General features: G+C 38.2%; 4 protein-coding genes across 7 annotated transcripts in view; 1 reads left to right on the top strand and 3 right to left on the bottom strand.

Annotated features, from left to right (window-relative positions):
• LOC105164779 (pentatricopeptide repeat-containing protein At2g20540) overlaps window positions 1-851 on the bottom strand; it is a 1,852-nt gene extending 1,001 nt beyond the window's left edge. Inside the window, exon 1 of the mRNA XM_011083539.2 lies at window positions 1-851. This exon is cut by the window's left edge and continues 1,001 nt beyond it. Within this exon, the coding sequence (XP_011081841.1) occupies window positions 1-726 (726 nt within the window). The 5' untranslated portion in view covers window positions 727-851.
• On the top strand, window positions 1,063-3,038 carry LOC105164780 (putative pentatricopeptide repeat-containing protein At3g15130). The gene has a single exon (XM_011083540.2). The coding sequence runs from the start codon at window positions 1,094-1,096 to the stop codon at window positions 2,780-2,782; it is 1,689 nt and encodes a 562-aa protein (XP_011081842.1). The 5' UTR covers window positions 1,063-1,093; the 3' UTR covers window positions 2,783-3,038.
• On the bottom strand, window positions 3,349-5,528 carry LOC105164778. The gene is made up of 2 exons (XM_011083538.2): window positions 5,134-5,528; window positions 3,349-4,075 (listed from the first exon to the last, which is right to left on the bottom strand). Exons 1-2 carry the CDS (start codon window positions 5,331-5,333, stop codon window positions 3,613-3,615), a joined length of 663 nt encoding a protein of 220 aa, XP_011081840.1. The 5' UTR covers window positions 5,334-5,528; the 3' UTR covers window positions 3,349-3,612.
• LOC105164777 (serine/threonine-protein kinase AFC3) lies at window positions 6,122-10,385 on the bottom strand. 4 transcript variants are annotated; one of them, XM_011083536.2, is made up of 12 exons: window positions 10,070-10,385; window positions 9,835-9,976; window positions 9,416-9,442; window positions 9,176-9,329; window positions 9,050-9,098; window positions 8,514-8,628; window positions 8,255-8,346; window positions 8,025-8,169; window positions 6,983-7,047; window positions 6,785-6,882; window positions 6,564-6,666; window positions 6,122-6,422 (listed from the first exon to the last, which is right to left on the bottom strand). In XM_011083536.2, exons 1-12 carry the CDS (start codon window positions 10,148-10,150, stop codon window positions 6,285-6,287), a joined length of 1,209 nt encoding a protein of 402 aa, XP_011081838.1. In that variant the 5' UTR covers window positions 10,151-10,385; the 3' UTR covers window positions 6,122-6,284. The 4 variants fall into 4 exon arrangements, with proteins under 4 accessions (XP_011081838.1, XP_020550307.1, XP_011081839.1 ...); XM_020694648.1 differs by having other exon boundaries at window positions 6,564-6,663; XM_011083537.2 differs by having other exon boundaries at window positions 8,025-8,166.

The raw sequence follows: 10,385 nt of genomic DNA, 5'->3' as shown, positions 1-10,385 counted from the left end.
CTGCATTCTTCTGAATACATCCAATGCATCACCAAAACACCCCATTTTTGTGTAACCGGATATCATTGCAGTCCAAGAAATAATAGTTTTATTTGGCATCTGTTCAAATAATGCTCTTGCTTTCCTCACTTGACCCAACTTCATGTGCCCAGAAATAAGGCTGTTCCAAGAAATCACATCTCTGTCGCTCATTTCATCAAACACCATATGGGCCTCATTTATTCCATCACACTTCACATACATGTCCAACAATGAATTCCCTGTCATATTGTTACCCATCAACCCAAATCTACAAACATGTGCATGAACTTGTTTCCCCAAACAAAGATTGAGAAGTCCTGCGCAGGACCTAATAACAAATGGGTAAGTAAATCTATCAGGAAAAATTTGCTCTTCAACTGGTAGAAAGTGTCTCAGCATTTCCTTATACACATTAATTGTCAACACGTACATTTGGTTGTGCGTATAGGCTCTAATCATTGCATTGTACAAGAAAATATTTGGTTCAAGAACTCTTTTAAATAGTAAACTAGCATACTCAATTTCTCCAGTTTGATCACATATATCCAACATTCTTGTCACCAAGAAATTGCTTTGTAACAGTGAAAACTTCTCCATTTGGGCATGTATTCTCTTCAAGTCTACTGTGTTATTGCATTTCCTTAGCATGGGTATAAACATATCTTCCAATCCTCTCATTGTCAGAATCCCCACCTTTGCTGCCATTCTAAGATTAGTAATATAATAAATTTGATCTTTCTGAAGAAGAAACTGAATCTTTTCTACGGCATCGGCTGTTGCTTTTCCAATATGTGTTTGGCTGAGTTTGGTCCATTCAATTCACAGGCTTACTTGGCGATAATATTTTGGGGAGAAAAGGAAGAGCCGACGGAAGTTGATACAAGAATGTCTATCTTGCTGCAAAAATGTGGACCCGGAATCCTAATATTTGTGAAGTTGTCTGGTTTTTCTGCTGGTAGGGTTTAAAATAAATAATAAGAAAAGGATTTCAGAAAACCGAGTTCGCATGGTTTGTTATGGCTTGAGATCCTATTGAAGGTTTGAAGTGGAGAGCAGAACTGATCATTGTAATATGCAAATCCAGCAAGTTGGAGTTTCATTAATAAGAGATCGGCAGAAATTGGCAGAGCTTTTGAGGAAATGTTCACAAAGTTTGTTATACGATGAAGCAAAACAAGTACATGGAGCACTACTTAGAATGGGTTATGAGTCTGATCTAATGATAAACAATGACCTTATAGATACATATGGAAAATGTGGCAGAGCGGACAAGGCTCATTCCCTGTTTGATAGAATGCCTAAAAGGAATGTTGTTTCGTGGACTGCTTTGATGTGTGGATATCTGCAGGTAGGCAATGCCAAGGATTCATTACTGCTTTACAATGAGATGGGATATTCAGACGTAAGGCCTAACGAGTACACCCTGTCCACAAATATCAAAGCATGCGGGATATTGGGTGCTGTAGAGAGTGGAAAACAGATCCATTCCATGTCTAGCAAAAGTGGATTTGAAGGGTATCCTGTGGTTGGAAATTCAATCATCGATATGTACTTGAGATGTAGAAGAATTGATGAAGCTGAAAAAATGTTCTATTCAATGCCAGTTACAAGTCTGATAACATGGAATGTTATGATAGCAGGATATGCGCTATCTGAAGGTACGGGTGCCAAATCTTTGCATTTCCTTCAGGAAATGCAGAAACAAGGAGAAATTCCAGACGAGTTTACACTCTCTAGCACTTTAAAGGCTTGTCGTGGCCTCAGAGCTATTCAAGAAGGGAGACAAATACATGCCTATCTAATCAGACGAGGGTACTCCATTTTGACCCATAAAATTCTTGCTGGTTCCCTGATTGATCTTTATGCTCAATGTGGATACTTATGTGAAGCACAAAAGGTGTTTAGTAAAATGGAAGCAAAGAGTTTGATATCATGGAATGCTCTAATGGTAGGTTATGCTCGACAAGGATGTTTTCCAGAGGCCATCAGCTTGTTCAGGCAGCTCAGGTGGAGTAGCATTCCTGTTGATAGTTTCATTCTGTCTAGCATAATCAATGTGTTTGCAGACTTTTCTATGGTGGAGCTGGGAAAGCAGATGCATTGCTACACCGTCAAAATCCCCTCCGATTTGGACATGTCAGTAGCTAATTCAATTCTTGATATGTATCTGAAATGCGGTTTTACAGATGAAGCTGGAAAATATTTCAGTAAGATGCTAGTGAAAAATGTAGTTTCCTACACTGTTATGATCACAGGGTATGGAAAGCATGGTCTTGGTAAGGAAGCAGTCCAACTTTTGAAGAAAATGCAGCTAGAGAATATTGAGCCTGACGATGTGACCTATTTGGCTGTGCTCTCAGCTTGTAGTCACTCCGGACTAGTAGAGGAAAGCCAAGAATGCTTCACAAAGTTGTGCAATGATTACCGGGTGAGGCCTAGAGTAGAGCATTATGCTTGCATGGTTGATGCCCTTGGTCGTGCCGGACGTCTTAAAGAGGCCAAGAACCTCATAGAGAAGATGCCATTGAGACCTAATGTAGGAATATGGCAAACTTTGCTTAACGCTTGTAGGCTGCATAAAAATGCTGAGATTGGGAGAGAAGTAGGAGACATACTCTTGAGGTTGGATGGTGACAATCTTGTAAACTATGTCTTGATATCGAATATGTTGGCAGATATTGGGTGCTGGAGAGAGTGTGAGAGATTGAGAGGATTGGTGAAAGCAAAAGGATTGAAGAAAGAAGCAGGACGTAGCTGGTAGAGATTCAGGAATTCATACACAAACCGACAGCAGAATGGAAAGAGGACTCGGAAGAAGATGACTTGAACTTCGAGTGAAAAACTGGCTCTTCCTTTTGGCTTAAGATGACAATACAATTCCTTCTTGAACATTTTATAGGTGCAGCTCTAAATGCATTCTCTGCTGTAGTATTAGCCCCTGATCATTTTCCGCATTTAACTCTAGAAGATTTTCCTTTTCTGCATTTTTGCATAAAATAAAAGGTAAATTACAACTACCTATCCTGAATTTTCTAAATTACAATGACCTCTCTTGAATTTTAGCCTAATGCCCTTGTGGAATAAAAATTATAATTTTATTTATTTTTAATTTTTTTTATTTATTAAGTGGATAATTTTTTTTATAATTTTTTAAATTTTTTCATCCACTCCGTCCGACTTCTTTATATATTTTATTTTTGTTAAAAAATATATATATAGAAAGAGAATAATTTCATCAAACATCAAGAGGTATCTATAATTTTTCAAATAATTCAAATAATTTCTAAAATAAAAGGTAAGATGCACTGCTGTAGGAAAGATCTTACGGTAAAAGAGAAAACGAGAAACAGCTAATTGCTTATTATTATCTGGAACCACTATTATGCTGCAGCCTACCCATAATAGAATCCAACTGTCAACTACAGTAATGAAGCAACTCTTATCACAACATCATAATAGGAGACCAGAAACCAAAACTATAATGTCAACTTGCTAGAATGACAAAATTAATTTGAGATACAAAGCTGCAAAAAGGAGTATCTCTGATAGAAAGATAAGAACACTGCAAAATTTTACAGACCAGATGCATATTCAAGCATTGGCCACCATTGGTTCATGTAAGTCAGCATGAGAGCTTCCGTCTTCACTTCTTGAAGCTCCTTCACTAGCTTCTCCAACATCTTCTCCATCCTTAATTGACTCTTGTGTGGCAGTCGAACCATACATCTTTCTCCTGGCTTCTCTACGTGCAGCCTTCATTTCTAATTTGAGTTCTTTAAATTGTTCTTCGAAGTTGGCTTCATCCTCAGGAGAAAAGAAAACTACCTCCATCTCCCCAAGGTCTTGATACATCTTCTCAATCTTAGTTTTCCAGAAAAGGCCCATTTCTGTGTCCATCTTATGATATGGTGTCTTTAGCAAGTATTCATCAATTCCACCAGCCTTGTCTATGCAGCGAAGTGCATGAGTGCTCACCTTAACACGGATGTGACGATCCAAAATGTAGCTGAAGAGCCGCTTCTCCTGCACATTAGGCTTCCAAGTTCTTCTTGTCCTAGCATCACACAGAGAAAAGAAGCATGTGAATGGGAATTCATTCATTTCAGATCGATGGATGAATGGCACATACAAAAAGGAACCAAAACATAAGTAGTTCAATAAACCAAAATAGAAAACAAAATCTATTTCTAATTGAATTCATATACAACTACAACATTTTACCCAAGAAGACCATGAACTTGTTCAATCAATGTCAACTTCTATGTATTACTATTGCTGCAAATCAAGGACAACAAGATTCACCCCAAAAATGCAAATATGCGACAACCACAATATGCTCAGACTGTTATTATTCTACCTTTGTTTACTTCTGGCAGCCGGAATTTAACTATGATGTTTAAAGCTCAGAATATCTTTTATTTTGCTGACTAAGCCAAGAAGTAATGACCATAGAACCCATTCAAACTCACAAGGCCATCCAAGAAGCCCTTCCAAATTATAGAGGAAAGAGCAGATCAGAAGTCCCAACTATCAATGCAACATATTCACACAGCAGCGTTAATTATTCAACTTTCTTGGCGTCATTATACTCAACATCATAAAGAAAAATGTTTACTACAGTAACCACAACTTAACTACAACATTGCGAGTGGCATGAACAACCAAAATGTTACCAAAGAAAACCACAATGGCAACACTAACAGGAACCTAGTCCAAAGCTCATGGAGTTTATCACACAATATGCTGAACCAAATGAATAACTATAATAGAACAATAGACGAATTAATCACAAAAGATACCCTCAAAACATTAGTACAGCTCAAGGATAAAGGTTTGCTCTAGTGCATCCCATAGCAAGGTCCTCGTAATTCATCATAGTTCGAACAGGAGTTAATGTACAAGAGATCTAACTTTTATGATCACCATAGAGTTGAGATACTACCACCAAAACTCCGCTCAAATTGCACCAACCATTCACATCTAGGACATTTCCATCACACTTAAAATGCCCAAGAAAACGCAAAGTATGGATAAGAATACGCATTAGAACCAATTTAAAGAAAAAAGAGCGAAAAATTACAAACAGAAACACGTCTATATGTATGTACAGACTTGTTACCACCATCTTCGCTGACTCGATTCCCGAACTGGATATGTCGGCCGGCGTAAAGGCCGCGGTGAGCTCGGCCCATCACGACTTTGCTATCCGGGACTGATTTTTTCAACTGCTCTTTCACTCCCGGCGCTAAATTCTGCTCACCGCCGACTTTCTTGAGAATTTTCTTCATCATTTCCCTTGACCTGAACGCCATTCTTACACGAACTCCTTTTGTATGCGCTTAGACCAAAATCAGGAGCTGAAATTGGGGTCGTGATTTGGGTTTTCGTCACTGGTTAGGGTTTTTGAGGGAGAGTGAAAATGCAAAAGCGAAGAAATGGATTTTGAAGAAATAAAATAAAAGACAATTTTTTTTTGGAAGAAAAAATGAAAGACCATATGATGAGTGACTTTCCAAAATGTAACAAAAGAATGAAAATGGGATCAAAGTGATAATAAAAGCAAGATTGTGGGCTTTTTGTATTTTCTTATTTCTTTTAGGTCAGAAGACTGTTTTTGTTTCGTTACATCACACCTCAAACATATATAAATACCTCCTATAATTTCATAAAATTATAGTTATACTAGAAGTATAATTATGACAATATATATTATTTAGAAACAAAATTTACACAAACAACCTCTAATTAATACAGCTGTAGTTTTACAAAAGAATTAAAATATATTTGGAGTATCAATGTAATTTACCATTTCTTTTATCTTTCATTCATGGTTCAATTATTGTGTAGTCAAATTATGCTGTGTAATTTTCATTCACGGAACCACTAAGAAATGTAATAACAATCTTCTCCTCTTTTTATTTTTCTTCTTAAAGAGGATCAAATCTGTTTTTACCAACTCGGTCTATTCAAACCAGTGATCATCAATCTTTTGTTTGTGTTGTTTCTTTCATTTTCATTTCCCTTTCTTCTTTTTGTTGCATGGGGTTCTCGGGTGGAGATATCAAATTCTCCATTTGCCAAATCATTTCACAAGTACTAATTCAAACGAAAAGAATCCATCAATAAGCTCTTTCTCTAGCCAACTGAGATAACATTATACTGCTCAAGCATCTTTAGGGTACATAAGATGCATCCTTGGTATTAGCACCCACGGGAGTAAACAAAGTTATTAAAAATGTGTTTCTACATATCAGGCGCAGTTTTTAAGTTGGGTCCTTGAAGAAGGGATGCTCTAGAGCTTGTCGAGCAGTAAGTCGTTCGGATGGATCAAACTTCAATAAGCCATGCAACAAGTTTACAAGGGAGGATCTTGAGGAATCGACATGCCTCGACACAAGATTCTGCATTCAGTAGCAAAAGAGTTATATAGATGGAGATGCAAACCAGCAGTCAGACATGATCAATCAGCCAACGAGCAGAAAGAAAGACTAAGCTGGACCAAAGTATTATGAAACAAAATAAAACTGGGAGAGGACTGCAACCTTCAATTGATCTAGCTTCCTTACTGCACGGATGCTCTCCCTGGAAACTGCTCCTTCAGGCCAGTTAAGACGTGATCGTCTGAAATATTTTTTAGCGCCTCTGCTGCAAAACCCACAAGGAACCAAAGCCATGAATGAGTGGCTGAATATACAGAGTCTAATACCACCAAAAACACCATAGGGGATGGGGAGGTAAAAAGGAAATGGTGCAACAAACGTACTCCGCTCTTCGGATCATGTGCTCCGGCAAGGGTCCCAACACTCTCTCCATCATAGCCAAATGCTCCAAGTTCTCATGTGTTTGAAACAGTGCTTCACCCTGGAAGGATGCTCTCCAGATGAGAACAAATAAAAAATATACACTAGCTTTTACTATGAAGGGAGAAGGTTAAGAGTGATAGACAGAAAACAAATCTAACCGTGCAAAGTTCTACAAGAATGCAACCGACGCTCCAAATATCACAAGGATACGTCCATCCTAAACCTGAGAGAAATCCACCAGAGAGAGATAAACCATGAGTGCCAGTTCCCTCGGACAAATTGAAATGTTTATTCAAGAGACACATTTCTTAATGAACATCTTCTCAGAGGAACCAAGAATATACTGCCATAAAAAAGCAGGGTTATCAATAAGACAAAATACACTTTGAGTCTACAAAAGTACATATCAGGAAACAAACCTTCTACACATTTTAAGCCCTTCTTAGCTATTGCCTGTCTATATTGATTTACTCAATCTCTCACGGCTCCTATATGCAGGGAGAGAGCAGAACTCGCCATTAGCCAACCCTTCTAATCACCTAAGGCTAACAGCCTCCTACTTATCACACCCACTACTCCATGTATAGAAAGAGCAAAGATGTATTTCTATGTAATTCTAAGTTTACATACAAAGAATGCCTAACATCACTGCTGTCAGTGTGTATCCTTGCTATGAATATAGAGTGGAGCAATCAAGAAAGTCAACGGAGATGCCTTCATGCAAAGGGCACAAAGAGTGGCATCAAGACATATTTCTAGAGCTCAGAAGATATAGCAATTTATTCCTCAGATCAAATCATTCTTAGCATGCGTATTTATAACTTCAATTAATGACTCATCATATCTATTAATCAGCAATCTAACAAACTACTCTTGAATATATGATTCAGCTACTGGCAATAATCATTCACGCAATTTGGCCTTGAATAGCCACACTACTGTAAAAACTCGGTCCATTCTTATCAAACCCTAAGTAGTACATATATCTCATCTTTAAGGAGCTTGATGCCCACTAACACACTCCAATGACCTCCATAGGGATCATTCCTTTGCTCTTCAAGGAATTTAGTACTTACCAGCTCTTGAGAATTCACACAGAATGCTGGCAAATAACAAGTGTTGTTGAACTAGAAGGTCATCTAAAGTAAAAGAATGAGAACAGAAGCAATGTGAATCTCACTCACAACATTAACTAGTTACCTAGAATGATCTCAGGTGCCCTGTAATGCCTTGTGGAAACAATGGAGCTATGAATCTGATTATCATATGCAGTACTACCAAAATCAATCAGCTTTATGGCACTTGACTTTGGCAAGCACCTGCAATTTGTTTCATCTGATGTCTTCTGAACCAACCAAAGAAATTTTAAAAAATGTAATTGAATCTTAGCCCGATCATAAACTGTTTTCCAACTATATAATGCCAAATACCTTGCAGACAGGAAGCTTTACAAATTCAGAAGAGACAAGAAGTATATTTTCCGGCTTCAGATCAGTGTGAATTAACCGTAAATCATGCATATCTGTCGGATATATTGAGAATTACAAAAAGTCAAATAAGGAACCAGGTAAGAGTACAGCTGGGTGCCTGGGCACATATAAAATGCTAATAAAGATCTAGGAAACAGATTAGGAAACCAAATGAATACAGAATATGAAGATAAAGCAAGGCCAAGGACAATCCACAGACATGCTACAGATTCCAAAAGCTGGCGCCCAAACTCCCGAACAAGATCCACAGGAAAGGGTGAGTATTTATTTCTCTTTAGAAAATCAAATAAACTTGGTCCAAGCTTCTCAAAGACCTGATAAAACCATTCAAATCCATCGAAAGGAAGCTCTCTGTCAAGCTATGAGATTACGAATGAAGTTCACATTGACAAAACAACTAAAGCTAACAAAAAAACCAAAATAAATTTACTTATGAATGCCATGCATATTAATAAACCAGTAATTATGATAAACATTTGAAAATAAATGGTAATCAACTATATTTTCTTCCTCAATAAAAGGTGGAGTTATTGAGTTCAGTAAGGGCCACATATGACTGCCCAATCAAGAATTTCAAACCCGGATTTAATACCATGTCATCACACAGAAAGACAACTTAGTAGAAATAGGACTACAGGAATCATGGTATGCACAATCACTGCTCCGTGAGAGGTTATCATTTGAATAGAGCTGGAGATAAAAGGTTATACATGAGAATTTCATGGAGATACTTACTATACATATATGATTGCGATAATCAAACCAACTATGCATCTTCACACAACTGCAGAAAAAGAGAAGAAATAAATTAGATGAAAGGTACAGCATTGGCTTGAAACTTGTCATCTGGAAACAACCTACTGTGAATCATCTTTATCATTTTTAGCAAGATGCTGAAGTACATCAATCTCGATCATCGCTGCATCCCGATACTTGCTTATGCTTCTAACAACTTTGACTGCAACATATTCTCGTGTTTGACGATCCCAACATTCCAATACTCGACCAAATGTGCCTACAGCACTAGCAATATGCTGATTTGATACAATAAGAATGATGAAAATATAAGGTTTTCTTAGCAGCAGGCACGTGACCGCTAACCTTCACCCATCTTGCCAAGTATCTTATCTGTGGAAATAAAAGCATAACAGAATAAACACACAGGTTTTAAGATAAATGACGACCTATACACGTGAAGAGCAAGATCATCTAATAGAAAACGCAGAGCTTTATTCCTACCCTACTTTAGAAAGACATACCACAGCAAGTGAAACACTTATCAGGACAGTGAAACAAATGGCTTGCGCAAAAAGAAACACAATGTTCTACAAATAGAATGGCCACAATTGAACAAGACAACAGAGGCAACAACCCCAGCACCACATAGACTTGAAGTGAACCGTTTCAATAGCGCCCCCCTCCTGCCCAAACCCCCCACCCCCACAAAAAAAAAAACCAATTGCAGGCTATAACCTAGTGAGAAAATACAATAAAAATCAACCAGCGACAAATTAAATTACATCTAGGAGTGAGATTCTCGCCCAGGCTGAAAACGTAATGCCCATCACGATCGTCATCCCTCTTCGGAGGCGATACATGTCGCCGCAGCATTGGAGCCGGAGGCACCCTTGCCTCACTATCCTCACCATCCCTTTCATCAGCCTGCAAAAGGCAACTCCGCAAAGCAAAATTTCAGGATTTTTCCCCTTTCCCAATAACCCTAACCCTAAATCATTCAAAACATTTTGCAACCACCTCGGGCTGCCCCGACGGAGCAACGTCCCACGTCAGACGGCGCCGTTTCCGACTTTGGCGTTCTTTATCCTCCTCCGCCATTTCTCTGACTTTCGAGTCACCGACAGGTCTGCGAATATATCTATACACACATACACACACAAAAATCTATGTATGCACTTGAGTGTTTTCTAAATAATCGGATGAATTTATGAATCTGTGAGTCTGTGACCTTCTCTGCAAACAAAAGAAAGGATAATTAGGTGAAATTTTGAGAAGAAAAACTGGAAAAAAAAGCTGCCCTTGCCCAACTGATTCTCCCCGGATAAGAGTGAAA

This window comes from Sesamum indicum, linkage group LG6 (assembly GCF_000512975.1).
Source record: "Sesamum indicum cultivar Zhongzhi No. 13 linkage group LG6, S_indicum_v1.0, whole genome shotgun sequence".
Taxonomy (NCBI): domain Eukaryota; kingdom Viridiplantae; phylum Streptophyta; class Magnoliopsida; order Lamiales; family Pedaliaceae; genus Sesamum; species Sesamum indicum.
Note: the sequence above shows the minus strand (reverse complement) of the source record. Positions and strands in the feature narration are given on the sequence as shown.

Excerpts from the sequence above, each read along its gene's own strand:
- LOC105164780 (XM_011083540.2), top strand. The coding sequence starts at position 1,094 with ATGCAAATCCAGCAAGTTGGAGTTTCATTAATAAGAGATCGGCAGAAA.
- LOC105164778 (XM_011083538.2), bottom strand. The coding sequence starts at position 5,333 with ATGGCGTTCAGGTCAAGGGAAATGATGAAGAAAATTCTCAAGAAAGTC. Across the intron at positions 4,076-5,133 it reads AGCGAAGATGGTGGTAACAA|GACAAGAAGAACTTGGAAGC; the intron begins GTCTGTACATAC and ends GTGTGATGCTAG.
- LOC105164777 (XM_011083536.2), bottom strand. The coding sequence starts at position 10,150 with ATGGCGGAGGAGGATAAAGAACGCCAAAGTCGGAAACGGCGCCGTCTG. Across the intron at positions 9,977-10,069 it reads CTCCGTCGGGGCAGCCCGAG|GCTGATGAAAGGGATGGTGA; the intron begins GTGGTTGCAAAA and ends TGCCTTTTGCAG. Across the intron at positions 6,667-6,784 it reads CACATGATCCGAAGAGCGGA|CAGAGGCGCTAAAAAATATT; the intron begins GTACGTTTGTTG and ends TGGGTTTTGCAG.